The 19,033-nt window shown below is 45.9% G+C and overlaps 1 protein-coding gene across 4 annotated transcripts in view; it reads right to left on the bottom strand.

The window, feature by feature from the left end:
* Positions 1–19,033, bottom strand: part of YAP1 (Yes1 associated transcriptional regulator) — a 113,956-nt gene that overhangs the window by 28,090 nt on the left and 66,833 nt on the right. For 2 of the 4 annotated variants that reach the window (XM_048217133.2, XM_057316753.1), the window contains exon 4: positions 8,672–8,785. The exons of the other annotated variants lie outside the window; for them this stretch is intronic. In XM_048217133.2, coding sequence (XP_048073090.2) covers positions 8,672–8,785 — 114 coding nt within the window. The remainder of the gene's footprint in view (positions 1–8,671; positions 8,786–19,033) is intronic. 4 annotated transcript variants of the gene reach the window in all.

The raw sequence follows: 19,033 nt of genomic DNA, 5'->3' as shown, positions 1-19,033 counted from the left end.
CTGAGAATCTGCCTCTTACAAAAGGTAAAAAAAAACAGGGTCCTAATCTAATGACTGAATTTTTTTTTAAAGACTTTATTTATTTATTTATTGGACATAGAGGGAACACCAGCGGGCAGGGGGGTGGGGAGGGAGATGCAGGCTTCCTGCTGATCAGGGAGCCCGATGCTGGGCTCGATCCCAGGACCCTGGGATCATGACCTGAGCCGAAGGCAGACGCTTAACGACTGAGCCATCCCATGAATCTTTTTCTTTCTTTCTTAAGAGATTTAAAAGATTCTATTCTCAGGTGGGGCTTGAACTCACCACCTGAGACCAGCTTGCATGTGCCATCTTTAGAGCCAGCCAGGCCCCCCCCCCCAATCTTTTTATCATCAATATGCAAAAGATGTTTTCCAACACTCCACTGAGCTCTGGACCTAAAGGACAGTGCTGTGCCAGGAATGATTTTTTAAAAAATAAGTTTTCCTGGGGCGGACCACGCCACTCTCCGGTCTGCAGGTGTGGGTCTAGACTCCACACTGGGTGTAAACATTACTTAAAAATAAAACCTTAAAAAAATAGCAAGTTTTACTGAGATATTTCACCCTTTTAACATTTATAGATTCACAAACTTGTGTAGCCATCACCGATTTCAGAACATTTTCATCACCAAATGAACCCTCGTACCCTCTGCAGTACCCCCTCCCCCAGCTCCTGGAGGCCACTGATCTGTTTTCTGACCTACGGACTTGCCTATCCCAACAGAACACATTCGCGGAACAAAACCACATGTGGCCTTCTGTGATGGTCTCGTGTCACCCAGTGTGCGTTCGAGATTCAACTACAGTTAGTGTGTATCAACACTCCCTTCCTTTTTACTGCCAAGTACATGGCAGGATACGAGTACAGCGCGCTGTGCTAGTCAGCTGATGGACAAGGACTGTTGTAAGGCCGCTATGAACACTCACGTACAGGTTTTCGTGTGGACGCACGATTTCGGCGTCCTTTACACGCATGCCTGCGAGTGGGGCTGCCAGGTCCTAAGCTGACTGTGTGTCTAACTTTCTGAGGGTCTGCCAAACTGCTTTCCAAAGTGGCTGCATTGTTTCTGGATCCCAGCAGCAGTGTATGAGGGTTCCAACTGGTCCACATTCTGGCCAACACTTACGGTCTTCCCTTGATTTCAGCCATCTGATGCGACATCACGCGGGACCATGCCAGGGCTTTGCTCTGCTTGAGGTGGTAGCAGCAGGCCTCCTCTAAGCCCCTACTCTAGGTCTTGTCCCAGGCATAGAAACGCCCCCTTCCCACAGACTGCACTTCTCTCCTTTCCCAAGTACCAACCCACAAACCCCCATAATTGGGCTGAAGTTTTTAAATCCTTAAACTGTTAAAATATTGACATCGAACATCATTACTTAGGTCCATTCAACTTCTTTCGAACACGTATCAAAAAGACTAGCATGAAAATTTATTATAATGGCATTTTTCAAAATGCAATTGTGGATGGAGCTTACAAAAAACCCAACAGCACATTTTCTCCTTATCACGTCATTAAGCAGTTTGGGGCAGGACACAGGCATTGCTAAATGAGGTGAGAAGAAAAGGGAGAAAGTGTGCTAACTAGCTTTCAGTTCTCTCTGTCTCCAGAGTATACCCATGTTTGCCCCCTCTACTACAGAAATAAAGTCTAAAGTCTCGTTTGGAGAGAAAGTTCACATAATGAGACTATTGGTTAGAAGAGAAGGGGAATTATATTTTGAAACATACCTGCCATCCTGAAGTCATTAATGACTACACCGTTCCATTAATAACTTTATTTCCAATTACATGTAACTTACTACTATTAATGCTCTTTTTCTAGGGGAATTTATAGTTTAGAAGACCACGCATACCTTAGTTTTGGCTGGTAAGTACAAACTTGGACCTTCTAGTCTAGAGCTTGCTTGACAGGGTTATTCTCGTGCCTCAATGTCCCTCTTCGGAACAGCCCTCCCTGACTGGCCAGCTTCGCCCCACATTATTCCCTTCCAGAGCACCTTGCTTGTCATCCATCCCTCACTGTACCTAACACGTCTGGTCATGATTTATTTATGTAGTAGCCTACAACCCCCCCCCCCCCAGTGGCTACCAGTATGCTTGGCACATAACTGGCACTCAAACACAGGTCGAAAGTCAATCTGAAACAGTTTCTCTCCATGCTTAGCAGGATGCTGTCAGTAACGCACAGGACACTCTCCAAGTTGAAGCAAGTCCAGAATGAGCTATAAAATGACCTCAGCAACCAGGGTAGCAGAACAAAGTGAGGATAAAACCAAACAAAGAATAGGCACCACTCTCCTTCTAAGTCGTTCTGATTTATTTCCGCAGAAATCCATTTGACTTTTCCCTTGGGAAGTCTACAATCCGTTTCTTGCATCGGAATCTCTGGGTAGGCACAGAACGTGGCGTCAACAACGGCTTTCTTCACCAGCACATCTTATAGGAGACTTGCTATCAACGCAGAGTTGGTAACACGTAACTTGAAGCAGTTTTCTTTTAAAAGCTAATTAAGGTTTTTTTGTTACTGTTTTTTGTTTGGTTTTGGTGTTTGATGTTAGGCGCTTCAGTACCATAAATAAACCATTAACTTAAATTATTGTTCAGTGACTTTGGTGATCCTAAGTTTTAAATATGAGTAACTTACATAAAAAATCATATTCCTTCAACTTTGTAATCACTTGCACCACTGAGCCGTCACCAGATACAGACAAGTGCACTAACGAGTCGTCAGTCCTGTTAGTCCTGCAAATTGCTTACCGTGACTGACAAACTATCTTGGCCCCACCCTCCTGAACGAACATTGAAAACAAGACGAGACAAACACCACACAAGCACAAGTGGGACTGCAAACCTCCAGTACCGAACTAATTTTGACATTCCATAATCTTACGCATTAAAATATTCACTTCCGTAAATGCTTGTTTAACACTGTGGTGCACGCGGCCGGGACGCGTGCTTCACGTCCCCGTGCCTCACGTCTGCGCCTAGCAGGCTTTTGCTTTCCATCAGGGCAGCTTTATGGGGAATCTAAAATTTTAGAAACAAAGCATACCAAAAATGCACCATCTTTCAGGCAATAAAGCCAAATCCTGCTCACAGAAGCCTTTTAAAACTCCTCCATGCTTCCAAGAGACAAAACTTACCAAGTCCGCATAGCACAGACCCCCCCCTCCACCACCATCAGATTGGTTTGCCGGGCACACTCACCATGTGATAAGGCTTATCTTTAGATTAAAGGTTGAAAGATCTCTGTCTCCTCTTCGAAAGTAATTCCCAGCAGTGACCAGAGGACCAAAAGCTAACCCTGAATGATGCAACAGAGTCCACAGACGTCTGAGACCTCAGTGTGCTCAAACCCATAAGAGCCAGGTCCACAGCGGTCGCTGATGAACCGTAATCCAGCATATTGCATTAAATTAAGGACTAGAAGTCATTCTCAAAAAAGCATCCAGGATAATTTAATCACATCTAAGTCGAGAGAAGTCAGGGGGCAGCTGGGTGGCTCAGTCGGTGAAGCATTTGCCTTCGGCTCAGGTCACGATCTCGCAGTCCTGGGATCAAGCCCCAGGTAGCGGGCTCCTTGCTCGGCAGGGAGTCGGCTTCTCCCTCTCCCTCTGCTCATCATGCTCTCTCTCACTCACTCTCTCTCTCTTTCAAATAATAAATAAAATCTTAGAGAGAGAGAGAGAGAGAGAGAGAGGAGGAGCCAGGTATTCTTCTGAACGAGTCGGTTAGATTGTGATTATCAGAAAAAAACTCCGTTCTCTTGCTTCCCAACTGAGCAGGTAAAATTTTCTCTATCACACTGCATTTGAACTCAGTACATTATGTAGTAACTACTACACAGAAAACAGGCTGCCAGGTAACTTCTGTAGATTGGACAAAAGGGTTTTTGGAAGGCATATAAAACGCCAGGTGAGAGCAATGCCACAACGGCCTTTCTCAGTGGATAATGTCCACAGGAAACACTGTACTGTGAATTAAAGAGGCACTAGTGAAATGAAGGGCATCCAGAGGAGGGGAGTGAACTGGTTCAGATCCCACAACACCTAGTGCATGAATACCTGTGGTGTCTCCAGGAGAACACTTCTGGGACTGAACCATATTCACGAATTTGAAGGGAAGTCAATTTCTAGGTAATAAAGGGACACATAGTTTCTGGCCATTGGAGCATTCCTTAAATAGAATGAACTGCCAAGCTCATAGTCTAGGGAAAGGTCAAAACTGAGGAAGACAATCTCTTAAGAACTGATAGAGACAAGGCATGATAATTCACGTAGAAGGCTTTACAATTCTCTTCTGTCAATGGAAACTCATTCCCTTTGGGTCATTTCCTCAAGGTGAGTCACAATATAATACAAGTCACTGCATTAACTTACACTGTCATTTTCCCTCCGAAACCTCCATGTATCTCCATGTATCAGTGTTGAATGAATTAGGGGTGCTTCCAGAAGATTCCCTGCATGAAACCTAAATTTCCAAAAAGTTCTAGGTCTGACTCTAGTTCCGTCACTTACCTATATCAACTTGGAGAGATCACAGCTTCCCTGGACCTCAGATGGACTCCTACTTAGAGCCCTCCTCCCTTCCGCCCCCAGCTCTTCCGTTGCTTTAACACCACCTCCACTGGTGGTGTGGGGAGTCCACAGTGGCTGAGTGGCTCTGTGGCGTCCCGGGGGCAAGGGCCACAGGTATTCAACGTCCCCCAGTGTCACAATACTTCTCACCACCCAGCTACACTTGGAAAACGTTGGTTAGAGGAATTACAAATTTCTTTCCAAGGCCAAATTTTGTGAGATTTATCTGTTAAACTTGTCATCAGCAACAGCCCTTCTTACCTAAACACAACAAACTACTCTTTCCTCTCTATCCCAAGTATCCTGTCCTTAGTAATACAGTCCACAACCAAATACTTGAAATTTAGGATCACCAGGAAAAATTTAAAACAGGGTAAGGAAAAAAAAAAAAGACTATTTTTTGAATGCATGATTATCAAGAGACCTGGTTCAATAAGATTCAAACGACTGGATGCTACCCCCCTCCAACCAGGACTCCGCGAGCGGGACACATGCTCAGCGCCCGTGGCCTTCAGGGTATCTCCCCAGCTCTCCTAGAGCAGACTTAGGCATGCAGCTGGTCACTGGGTAGGTTTTCATCCAGACTTGAATACAACTTCACTTATAACAGCTACCAAGAATATCTGGAGTTGGAAGGAAAAGGTTAACGAATATCTAAAAAATTAAAATTTGTTAAGACCTCTAAGTATTGACTCAAAACATTTAACTTTGATTAAGAAAGATGTGAACAACTTTTGGCTTTGGGACTTAATAAATATGTATTTTTTATTCTTGTAATCTTATTATTATTATTTTAGGAAATTTTCTCTCTCTGTCACATGCATGCACACACACACACACGTTTTGGGAAACCTCGGGCTCCAACGACCTGGGACATCTCCACGCGCAGAGCATCTGTGTGCACAACCGCTAGCAGTGAGAGGACACTGTGTTTTTGCCACCCTAGATTGTTCATTATATCCTTTAAAACTCAAAAGATGTGTTTTTCAGCCCAAATCTCTGGTCCCAGTATCTCACTGCACCAAACATGACTTTATTCCGTCTCTTTTACCAGTGGTCAGTGGCACCAGCACTCATCGCCAGAACACGGACTGCCGAGCACGGTTTAGTGTGCCCTTCCCCATGCAGTGAGGACAGTAACAGACCTAAACGAGCAGTTCTCTGATGATTCGTGTTTTGGAGATCTCCCATTCTAAAGAACAGAAATTATTTTTTGGGGTGTTTTCATTAGGGCTTTTACCAGAAATTATTCATAGGACTACTACATAAAACAGTATTTCTACAACATACAAGGAAACGTCAGACTCCTTATGTTTACGATATAAAATCTCCAGGGGAAAACAAAGGGTGTTTATATGAATTTAATGACCTACATAACACTCAAGCACCAATTTTCTTTAATCTAGGATCAAAACATCCCTAAAAGGATTTCTTAAAAACAAACAAAAGCCCTCCTTTTCTCAAAGCCAATAAACAGCAGGGAATCCTTAATGCCACTGGATGGCACGTCATGATTTCTTATAAATTACTAATAAACTCTCTAAAATAAGTATCAAAACTACATAGTTTTTTAAATGCTAAACAAGAAAATCAGATAAAAGAAAACCAATCCACAACACACTGTTCTTTAATTCCTTGAAATTGTATGGACAGTTTACCAGCTTTACGCAGGATGTGAAGGACGGATGAATTATTCTAAATATAATTAATCTAAAGCATCTTATACAGAAATGGGAGAGGCTGGTGTCTGAAAGAGGGGAGTGGAAACAGCAGGTTCCACAGAGCTATATCTTTCATTTCAAAATGTCAAGAGACGTCAGTCAACGTGACCTAAGCTAAACATGGGTAAATACTTTAATACAGATTTGGGAAATACAGGAGAGCAAAGCTCGCCACCATGAAAATAACCTACCGTTTGTTTGTGTCTGCACAGCTCAGAGGGTCAGAGAGAGGCCAGTTTATAGTTTTTTGGCAGAGATAAAACACAGTCCACCACAGAACATGAGATTTCAAGGAAAGCTCCTTCAAATTCAGCAGCTAGCAGCTTGTCTCTCTTTGCTGTCACTCCCGATCAGAGAAGCCCACGCTCTCTCCTTTCCTGCCCCCACCCAGTCATACTCGAGCTCTCGGACTGAAAAGGTCTGGAACAGATTAAAAGTCGGGCCACAAAATAAAAAGCCCTGGCATGTTATCAAGGCTGTCTGGAACACACATACACAGTGGGCCCAAAACGGGAAACTAAAGGCGGTAAGAGAATTTTATGAAACTTTTTTTTGGCACGCCTAATTGTATGTTTGCGTGTACACACGTGCTAAAGGGAGGGCGGGGGAATTTCTTTTCTTTCAGTACTTTTTCTCATTTGAAACAAAAGACTAAGCCGTGTGTGTAATTAATGCATCTACTGAGGATCCCAGCCAAGTTGTTTTATTTCACTATTTTAACTGAAAGTACTTACACAAAAAAACAAAACAACTTTGTTCCAATTCCTGATTTCTGCAGTTAGCTAAGAGTTAATCATCATCTTTCATAACCTTATGTTGGGGAAAAAAACCATAGATGATTTTTTAAAAATTTCCAAAATGCAGACAAGCTGATCCACTTCACTAAAGATGATTTAAGGAAACATGGTGGCTGTCGCTCCAGTCCATACAAATGGCAGCATTTATTAAGTTCTCTACCTCACCTGGTTTCCTATTTCAACCCCAAGGGCTTATTCAAGTATTAAGTAAAATCCAAAGTTGCAAATTATTAACATGCCACATTACTTTTTTAACACCCAAACAGATCTGAAAGCTCAAAAGGCTAGCATTTAAGCCAAACCGGACATCTGTCAAAATGATGGTCTCTGCCCTGACCCCGCCTGTGACTTCACTTGAACAGGGGGTTCCGTCTGTCCACAGCTGTCCAGGGGCAAACCCACATGTTGGGGTTTCATAAAGGTAACATATACACATAGCAGAACTGTTCACAGTTCTTTTACCCAATCACGGCTGGTCAGAGTTCTCCTTTCTCTTTTGTCCCCCAGGGCTGTGTTTGGAAGGCATTCACAGAGTTAATTCCTCTTTCCCGTAAGGGCCTCACAGTTGTTGTGAGGTCAACCCCTGTGAAGCTTCAAAGGTTCCCCGTCCCCTCTGTCTGACCTACTCAGTGATGTGCACACTGTTTTCATTTAGCTGCATCCAGTCCAAGATGAAGACTTCAAAACCACAACGCTGTGCTCCTTTTCAGATTCATTTTTCCATGGCTTTGGAAGAATATCTCAGAAACCCAACTGAAGAAACTGAGAAGAGTGAAAAAATATGTATAAAAAGCACTACAGAGCTTGCACACGATTTTACCAAAATGTGTGCATTTGTGGGGAGAACATTCTTTTGTGCAAATGGTGACTTAGTCATGCAATTTGGAGGGGAAAATAGCTTTGCTTTTTGTTTCCTAAATAAAAAAAACGAAGGACCTTTCCTTAAAAAAAAAAAAAAAAAAAAAGGCAAGCCAGAGTGAGAAGAGAAGGGAGAAATGCGTTCCCTGGTCTATCTCAAGGGCGACGGCCCCCCCTCCAGCCCCTCCCAACTGAGGACAGCAAGCACGACACCGCCCAGCACAGGACAGTGCTCGCTGCTCTCTGAGGTCGAGCAGAAGCAGATGCGGGGTCACAGACAAGAGCTGGCACCCCAGGTTTCACGGCAGCCTGGCGCCCTGAGGATGACTGCGGCCAGAAGGACCATTTTAAGCAAAATCACGATGTCCCCCAAATGTGAAAGGAACCGCGAGCCTCAACTCCCGTTAGTAAGCCTCTACAACATTCCCCAATCCTACCCCAAGGAGTCCAAACTACAAAGCTGATTTACGTCTGAATTTCTCTCTCAAGTGTAGACGGAAAGGTATAAAATGAGGTATAAAAAGCATCCTGGAAAAGCTGGGTGGGCAGTCATTTTTTTAATACTATAAAGCAATGCGATTCTGTTTCAGTGAATCTTCCCAAAGTCTCTCTCTCTCTCTCTCACACACACACACACACACACACGCACACAGTTATCAAAAGTATCTAAAAAGGTTTTGAGATGAACCTTTACCAAAACGAGGGTCAAGCCTTGGGTCTAGCCAAGAGGTGGTCTTGTTCTTATGGTTTATATAGTATATCTCTCCATCCTGAGTCATGCCTTGTTCCCATCCATCAGGAAGAGGACCTATAAATACAGAAAAAACAATCACAGTCGGTTTTTATTTGGTGCAGCTAAAAAAAGTGGGAAGGGTGCTAATTTATAAAGAAAACAGGTCTTGACAAAACAATGTATTAAAACAGAATTAAACATGTGTTCAGAGAAGAAAAGTAAACCTATATACCTGATTCTTCTCTACTTCATAAAAGAAACTACTAATTAATAAAATCCATATCCCCAGAGACATGGATAGGAAAAAAAAAAAAGAGTCGTGAAAAGTCCTTTCGGAAGTCATGACCCAAATAATTATCACCACTGTTAACATGGCGCACTCAGTGCCAGGGCTCAGGGACGCCCCATCCAGTGAGCTTAGGGACCGTGCTTTCCGACAGACATCAAGGCTCTTCAACGACGAGGACACCAAGTGTCTTCAGAACACGTGAAGTGTTGTGCACATTCTGTTCATGTAAAGCACACTTTGGCTAAGTCTGCCAAGCTCCGTTTATTTCCATGATTTATGTGCCTGGCTCTCACCAAGAAAACGACCACAGAGAAAACTCCATTCCAGAAAAAGCTTATTTTTAGGTAGCCCAGAAGCCGCTAGGAAGTGGGGGTGGGGGCTCAGCGCTAAGTCCGTCACGGGCTGGGCAGAGGGCGGGGTGAGCACTGCAGCTGTGCAAGGCCCACTTCTCAGGAAGAACGAGGAGAGAGACAACTTCAAGGCTACAGAGCATGGGAACGACACCTACGAGATAGGACGGACGGAAGGACCGAGGACCTCCTGGATGCTGGACACTGCCCAGAGCAGACTATGTCCGACAGGTCATGTAATCCTCACAACCACCTCACGGCCCACACAGTGGCCGTCCCTCCATTCCAACGAGGACACTGACACATGGGCTCCATATGGTCTGACATCGCACCTGAGACCCAGCAGCCAGGTCCCCGAGCTGCTGTTCCTTCTCAGCCACCTCCCCTCCAAGACCAGGCACTGAGGGGGCTGCCTGTGCAAAACCGGACTGCGTTCCTCATTCGTAAACTGGCAACGCAAGCCTAACTTGTGAGGGATGCTGAGTAACTCTGCTTAAAGAAAACACTCACAAAGGCCCACGGGACCCAAAGCCACCCTCATTCCAGACCAGTTTCCTTTGTTTGGAAACTGACCAATTCACTACTACCCCACTGTCAGAGGTCTGCTGTGATGGGGATAAAATGGTGACATTGGAGAGCTCTGTACTCCGAGAGGCCCTGGGGAAGCCCCTCCTGCCGTCCTTCTTGTGCACTTCTGTCCACAGTGAAAGCTAACCACAGCCAGAGCTGGAATTTGCCACAGGGGCCCCATATTCACTAACAGGTGAGTGGGAAGCAAACTCGTTTAACACCTACAGATGGAACCCCTTTTCTCGGTAGCATTCACTGTCACTTGGGCTGTTTCACTACCAGGAAAACAGGACCTCCGTAACTGAAGACGAGTGCTTGCGAACGACCTTTAATTGGGAAGCCGGCTCAATGCAAAAGTGACATTCTAAGTGCCTGAGACCCCCTGATGACCAACAGTCAACAGCAGGTGTAGGATGGCTCTGAACACCTCCATCGACAATACCAGCACATCCCATTACAGCCTCCAAACCTGCCGTTTTCACTGGCACTGCTGTCCACCTTGGCCGACTGCGTCAGAACCCAGAGCAGCGCCCTGCACGCAATGCAACCAGCCTGTCCTACAGATGACAGTCACGTTCTTTCTCTGTGACCCCTCTGCTCCGGGGCATCTCTAAGAGCTCAGCCGTCACGAGTCACAGCTCCCTTTTCTCAGCCACCACAGAGCTCCCTTCCTTGGTGCCTGACTTCTCATCACCTCTCCTCATCCCAGCGTCCTCTACCAAACAGCAACCGGGGTTTTCTTCTTCAAATACTGTCTCATCAACTCTTCCATGTAACTTATTACTTGTAAAAGCAGTTCCTTTCCTCTCAAGCATCAAAAGGAAAATGAAGACTGGACTCACTTCTTAACAGGTGTTCTTCACACACCCGATGCCGTCCCCTCAACTTCTCACAAAACCAGGCCATCTCTTTGTGGCTGCTGCTCTTCCACAGACGTCCTTTGACCCCGCCCCTTAAAAACTCGTATTCACCCTGCAGGACAGCTCAGAGGTCGGCTCTTCGAAGCAGCCTTCTCTGAGTCTTCTGTTTGACCCGTGCACACGTGTGTCTTCCTGCTGGCGAGACGCTCACTCGTGTTTGCACGCACAGGCGAGCAGTGTCTGACGAGCTGCTCAATAAATACCTGAAGAAACAATGAAGGTCCTGCCTTGATGCAGTTTGAACTTTCTATAAATGAGCTTAAAATCAAGTAGTACATATATTATTTTCAATTCACATATTTATAAACAGAATAATAAATGACATGTTATTAAACCCAGTGCCTTTGTTCCTTAAGCTTTTTGTCCATAAATGCATGCATTTTCACAGTTCTTTTTTTTAAAATGTTAAAAATTACAGAAATGCAGAATGGAAAAAGTATAAGTTTTTTGTGACCTACTCCCAAGGGCAAAGGCTCAACAATTTCAGTTTTGTGCTAAGTTCTGGGTTCCTCTCCTGTGCCTATGTCTCCGTAGCAGCTGTGTACTCACTGATGTCATGCTCCACCTGCCCCATTCTTGCTTTATTCACTTAATAGATTATGGGCATCTCTTCTTGACACAACACATAGCTCTTTATCCTTTTAACGGCTTCATACATCTTACTGCACAGGCAAAGCTCTGAGATGTTGTGGGTTCCGTTCCAGATCATGAGAATAAAGAGAGTCAAATGAAGGTTTTGGTTTCCCAGTGCATTTAAAAGTTAGGTTTACACCACCCTATTAAGTGTGAATTAGCATTAGGTTTAAAAAAATAATAATTTGAAAGGTTTATTGCTAAAAAATACCATTATCTGAGCTTGCAGTGAGTCCTCATCCCTTTGCTGGATGAGGGTCCTGCCTGGGTGCCGAGGGCTGCCGACGGTCAGGGTGGTGGCTGCTGGAGGCTGGGGCGGCCGTGGCAAGGTCTCAAGGCCAGACAACATGCAGTTTGCTGCCCTGATCCACTCTCCCCGTCAGCAACGATTTCTCTGTAGCACAAGAGGCTGTTTGACAGCATTTTACCCACAGAACTTCTTTCAAAACTGGAGTCCGTCCTCTCAAACCCTCTGCTGCTTTATCAACAAGCTGACGTAATATTCCAAGTCCTTTGTTGTCATCTCAACCTTCACAGCACCTTCACCAGTAGATTCCATCCCAAGAAACCACTGTCTGTGCTCATCCGTGAGAGGCACGTCCTCATCGGTTCAGGTTCGATCATGAGATCACAGCAGATCAGCCCCGTCTTCAGGCTCCACCTCTGACCCGGCTCTCTTGCTGTTTCCACCTGTCTGCAGCAACTTCCCCCACTGAGGTCCCGAACCCCTCATAGTCGTCCCTGAGGGTGGGAATCCACTGCTGTGAAACCCTTTTTCGTGTTGGTATTTTGACCTCCTCCCATGAATCACAATATTCTTATTGGCATCTAGAGTGGGCAATCCTTTCCAGAAGGTTTTCAGTTTACTTTGCCCGGATCCATCAGAGAATCACCATCTATGGCAGCCATAGCCTAGTGAAATGTATTTCTTACACAGTAAGACCTGAAAGTCGAAACAATTCCTGGCTCCATGGGCTGCCGGCATGAGAACAAGATTCATCCCACTGTCCGTCTGCATCAGAGCTCTGGGGTGCCCGGGTGCACTGTCCATGAGCAGTAATACTTTGAAAGAAATCCTTTTATTCTGAGCAGTAGGTCTCAACAGTGCACTGGAAACACTCAGTAAACCAAGGTGTCAGCAGTTGTGCGCTCACCCAGGCTTTGCTCTTCCATTTCTAGAGCACGGGCAGAGTCGACGGAGCACAATGTGTAAAGGCCCCAGGAACTTTCGGAGTGGCCAATGGCAGGGGCTGCAACTGAAAGTCTCCAGCTGCATTAGCCCCTACGCAGAGAGTCAGCCCGTCAGCCAGGCACTGACTTCTCCTCTCCAGCAATGGAAGTCCTAGACGGCGTCCTCTTCCCATAGAAGGCTGTGTTGTCTATGTTGAAAATGTGCGGTGATCTCAGCTGGGTCTTCTGGATCCACACATCCATGTTCCTTAGCCCTCACAAACCAACTTCCCCCAGCTCCCGGCTCTTCTTCTGCAGCTCTCCACACCCCCCTCAGCCTCCAGAGAACTGAAGAGGCCAGGGCCTTGCTCTGGACAGGTTTTGGTTTACAGGAATGTGGTGACTGGTTTGATCTTCTATCCAGATGACTGAAACTTTCTCCCCCTCAGCAATAAGGATGTTTTGCTTTTTCATTTGTGTGCTCACGGGAGTAGCACCTTTCATTTCCTTCAAGAACTTTCTTTCACATTCACAACTTGACTGTTTGGCACAAGAGCCCCAGCATCAGCCTGTCTTGGCTTCGACACGCCTTCCTCACTCTAGTGGCTTCATCATTTTCTAGCCTTTGGCTTCAAGGGACAGACTTGCGACTCTTCCTTTCGCTTGACCACTCACTGGCCTGCCGTCAATATTGCTGTGTCTCAGGAGGAAGGCGGGAGGGGAGGTGGGCGATGGGGACTGGCCCTCAGCGGGACAGTCGCCACACACACAGCATTTATTAAGCTCACCGCCTTACACGTACACGGCTCATGGCATCCCGAAACATCAAAGATCACGGATCACAGATCACCATAACAAGAACAGTGATGAAAAAGTCAGGACTATGACAAGAATTGCCACAATGTGGGGCGCCTGGGTGGCACAGCGGTTAAGCGTCTGCCTTCGGCTCAGGGCGTGATCCCGGTGTTATGGGATCGAGCCCCACATCAGGCTCCTCCGCTAGGAGCCTGCTTCTCCCTCTCCCACTCTCCCTGCTTGTGTTCCCTCTCTCGCTGGCTGTCTCTCTCTGTCAAATAAATAAATCTTAAAAAAAAAAAAAAAAAAAGAATTGCCACAATGTGACACAGAGAGACAATGTGAGCGAACACTATTGGAAAAATGGCGTTGACAGGCCTATCAGTGCAGCATTGCCATAAACCGTCAGTCTGTACAAAACAGTCTCTGAGAAGCCCCCCAGAGTAAACACATGAGAGTTCATGGATCCCTGCTCCCAGTGTCAGATATCAGAGGGGTCCCTAACTCGTGTGTCTGCTCTAAGGAACAGTACAGCACACAGTCCCTGGGAGCAGCTATGGCGGGGCCACCCCCGCCACCACGGCTCCATCACAGCCACCGCACGCCGATGACACGGCCCACATTCAACCCACATGATGGCCTTGTGTGCCAGGCACCATTCTCATCTCTGTCATATGGATGATGAAACACAGGGACGTCCAGAGACGTCATCCATCCGGGGAGACAGGAAACCTGCTCAAGGTAAAGATGTGAACCTGGGTCTCTGACGTGACAGCTTCTGCTGTTAAGCCTGCAATACGCTGCTTCCCAAACATATCAACATATTCCCCAAAACTCAGGGAAGTGTTTCCATACATTAAATTTGCAAAGTGAAAATAGTGACTTTATCCCTTTATACACAAGTTTAAGTCGTTAAGTATTTATCATATGTAATCCTATAATATCAAGTATTTGTTATATATAAATCATTAAGTATTTAGTATTTCACTAAAAGCAGTAGACTTCAAAAATGAAATTCAGGAAACTTTTCACTAATACCTTTCTTATACACCGTAACCATCAAAACCAGAGCTGTGAAGGCACTAATTCCAAACATGAAGGCACAAAGAGAACAGGCCGACTGCTAACTACGGAGTGAAAGGTGCTGGTTTTCACACATATTTCTATACATAAAGAATTAAATGAGGTACTGATGAGACAGAATTATCATACAATTTTATAAGCACTCAAATTAATATGCCAAACAGAAAAGAAAACAATGCTTTCTATATTCGTGTGTATTTTTCATTTAAAACGCTGGGTAACTATAATGTTATATGGAAAGAGAGGTTCAAAATAGGATGTTTCCTTTACATAAAAAGAAAGCTACTGACCAAAGGCAAAGGAGCAGATGAGGAAAGATGACCTTTAAATATCATCGGACCACAATCGAATCCTTAGCAGTAGAAAAAGAAAACTGAAATTGGAAGCAAATCTTCAACGTTAAATGTGAATTAAAACAATACAGACCCAGGGGCGTATGGGTGGCTCAGCCGGTTGAGCGCCTGACTCCTGGTCTCAGCTCAGGTTGTGGGTTCAAGCCCTGTGCGGGGCCCCACGCTGGTGTGAAGCCTATTTGAAAAACAAACTGAAAAACTAAACCTAAACAAACAAACCAGATCCGGGCTTTATACACACAAAACAAGAATTTTTAGTTAAACGGACCTTAGAAGAAATTCAGTGACTTGATACTTAATGCAGGATTCTAAGTCATTATGCTAAGTTAATACGTCAACTGTTGAATAATCATGAAAAGCACAGAAAACAAGAGGGATAGATTTCCTGAGTCATGAGGTCACACGGGCTACTAAAAGTTTGACTCAAATGTGTTCGGGCTAGCCTTAGAACGGAGTAAGGTCCTAAGTCCAAGGGGAAATCTGGGCTTCCCACGTTAAGAGAAGACCACAGGGATAAATCAAAATAAATTTAGAATGCCTTTGAGTTCAATTTATATTCTGACTGAATGTGTTATAAATATAATTTCTTCAATATGGATAATATAAAATGAAGTAAAATACAAGTAGCAAAATGTTATTTACATAAGATGATTTAAAATTTGTGACCAAATCACCTGGAGGGTTTGTTAAAACACATGTTGCTGAGCCCCACCCTTAGAATTTCTGATGAGAAAGTGAGGGGCTGGCCTGGGAGTGCCCACACGACGCTGATGCTGCTGGCCTGGGGACACACTGGGAGAACCACCGACTTAAATAACTACTCAGAATTTGTGAGCTGGCACAGAACTCCCTCTTGCCTACGTCCAGCTTATACACAAGTACAAGTATTCACTATTATGTACCATGGGCAGTTCACAGACCGCACTCTCAAGCGCTGTGTGTCTGAGAACGGCACGCAAGGAGGTCTGCTAGAGATGCTGTGAACGGCTTGCATCCATCAGGACGAAGCAAGTCGTAGTAAGAGTGATGCTTTTTCTCCTGTAAACAAACACACACACACACACACACACACACACAACAACAACCCTGGATGGCTCAAGCAACTATGAAGGAGAAGTACACCACAATTTTTTTGTCCGCTAATGACAACATGAAAGTGAAGAGTAGGGCCCTGGAGGAAAGATGTCACTAGAAACTCTTGACTTTCTCAATTCAAATGAAGAACTCTTGTCATACAGTACAATTTGGTTACGTGTGTTTCCTTCTAGGCTAGGCTGTGAAATGCCTGGACACAGAGTATTTATTTTTGTGTACACTGTGCATTTTTCTATTTTACTGTCTAGCAGAGTGCCCATGACCCAGAAAGAGGGGAGTAAACATTGGCTGAAACTAATGGACAAGAAATTCAGTTAAAACCCTTTATTTAGCTAGTGAAATAAAATGTTCTGAATTTTCCTTTTCATGTAAGCTCAGCCTCTCCATCATCTGGCACGCCTTAAAGGGAAGGCACAGGGATACCGCAAACTCTTTTCTTCGGTAAATCTGTACCGAGGTCCTACTACAGTCGGCCATGATTCTAGGTTCTGAGATGCATAGTAAGCAACAAGCAAAACAGTCCCTGTTTGATGGCACTCCTGTTTTAACCAGGAAAACACACAGATATGTCAAGTACAGGGCTGGCTGGTGAGTGCAGGGAGCAAAAGAAATAGAGCAACATGAAGGCCAACAAGCCTGGAAATGTCTTTTACAAGGTGTGGACCAAGAGGGGCTGCACAGAGGAAGCAACCTCCGGGCTGAGAGTCCAACACAGCGCAAGCTGAAGCCTGTGGTGATCTGGCAGGAGCGTCCCAGGCAGGGACACAGCAAAGGGACCGTGTGCGGGGGCAGAGGGGCAGCGGTGCATGGCGGCCAGAAACTTTCATCATTTCACAACCAGTGCAGTGCCGAACAGCTAACACATAAAGGGGATTCCCAATCCTCAAGGGTAAGAACAATTCTCTAAGCTCAGGGGCAACCTCTAAGCAAGTCAGAGCGGTCCATAAACATTTTTGTGCTAAGTCATGTTCACACACACTGAACACAGGCACTCAGACAAGGCAGAGATGTGGGAGTTTTTCAAGGCTCACCACCACACCAAAGTGTTCTGGGAAGGAAAAGGAGATTAAGGCGCCTGGGTGGCTCAGCCATTAAGCATCTGCCTTCGGCTCAGGTCATGATCCCAGGGTCCTGGGCTTGAGCCCCACATCCGGCTCCCTGCTCAGCGGGAAGCCTCCTTCAGAGGTCAGCATTTTAATGACATATAAAGAGGGTGAGAAATTTTCTTTAAAGTAACTTCTACCACCCAACGGGGGGCTCTACCAACTGAGCCAGGCAGGTGCCCTGAAGAGGAGAAATTTAAATTGGGATAAGCGGAAGAAGAGTGGTAGGCTACCATTAAAGTAATTCATAAACGAAAGTTACGTACCCTTGGGGAAAATAAAATGTTTCGGTAGCATTTACTACTGCCGGTGGAATGATAACTCATGTACCACAGGAGTGCAACTTCCTGCAATACTTTAAAAACAAATAAAGTACCCCATGTCATAACACAGAAGGTGACTCCACACCAACGTCCTGCTCTTGCCTCGGGACCTTCTGCATTAGTGATGGCTCACATTTGCAACGTCTCACCAAACAAGAACATCTTGATAAACTACCCCACAACCCTAACCCTAGCCCTAACCCTCCCTCTCACCAGCCCCACGATTCAGGAATAATGTCATCACCCAGGACACTGCAAGTTCACTAAACACACACCGATGAGTGGTGCAAACACAGAACTATCAGGAAGTCATCTCCTTCCAACGCGGGAGCAGCAGCTGGAAAAGATGCCGCGACCTCTGAAAGGTTCTAACACGGACCAATCTGAGTTTTGGAACCGCGGTCTCTTGCGTCTACGATGAACCGCAGAGCGCTCTTCCTATACGCAAGGTATTCTAAGTTCTCCGTGAGCGTCTCCTAACTCACTTCACAGACCCACGGAGTGGCTACTGTTACTCTCAGGCACAGAAAAGCTGCCCAAGCTAGCAGGCAGCGGACTGGGGACTCCAGCTCTCCCGAACCCGTGGTCTTGAGGGCTGCGCTACAAGCACAACCAACCTTCACTGACAACTTTCAAGAAACCCCACAGCTGCAGCCGTGTCCACACAGAGGGACTCCCACACTTGAATGCCTCTCAACAAGGTCAACTCAGGTCGTTCTCCTCCACCAACTAGACACAGACACTTCACAAAATACGTCCCCATATTCTGAGTGGATTTCCCTTTCAACGACAATTGCATCTGCTCCTCAAACAGAACTAAGGCAGACTTTCACACTTCAGGACTCGGTTTTAGCAGCGGCCTCCAAACCGGTCTTCATCGCCGACCACATTCAACGCGGCAACGTCATCTGGCCTCGCTTCCTCCGAGGCCGGGGCTCTCTGACTCAGGCCTCCCTGAGGCCCACAGCGGAAGTCCTCGAATCATTCCGGGGTTACTGACGGCCCTAGACAGGCAGGCAGTACAGGCTGCTGCCTCGGTCCTGAGCTCGCAGCCACCCTCACTCCCAGCCCTCAGCACACAGTGTCCCCCACTCTCTCTGCAGGCCTCCGCATCCCCTCCAGGGGGATACCACTTCCCCAGGAGGACTTTGCCCGCTGATCACTGCCTCTCCCACGGCATCAGGTCCCTGCTCTGTGGTAAGAGGATTCCATCATGCTGTTGATGCAGCAATCCACTCAGTGTCGATCCTCCCAGTTGCACGCCTCACTCAGTCCGTCTGTCCAGTCCCACGCAGTGTCACGCATTTTCACCCCCACATACAGCCCCATTGCTCCCACTTGCAGCCTGTGTCCTCCTCGCCTCCACTGTTTTTTTATATTTATTTTTATTATTTTTGATTTATTTTTTCAAAATATTTAATTTATTTATTTGACAGAGAGAGCATAAGCAGGGGGAGCAGCAGGCAGAGGGAGAGGCAGGCTCCTCGCTGATCACAGAACCCGACATGGGGCTCAACACGGGGTCTGATCCCAGGACCCCTGCGTCATTACCTGAGCCAAAGGCAGACACTTAACCAACTAAGCCACCCAGGAGCCCCTAGCCTCCACTGTTTTTATCCACTGAAATCCTACTCTATTC

This window comes from Ursus arctos, unplaced genomic scaffold (genome assembly GCF_023065955.2).
Source record: "Ursus arctos isolate Adak ecotype North America unplaced genomic scaffold, UrsArc2.0 scaffold_22, whole genome shotgun sequence".
Classification (NCBI taxonomy): Eukaryota; Metazoa; Chordata; class Mammalia; order Carnivora; family Ursidae; genus Ursus; species Ursus arctos.
The sequence above is the reverse complement of the archived record's forward strand: the minus strand, read 5'-3'. Positions and strand labels throughout refer to the sequence as shown.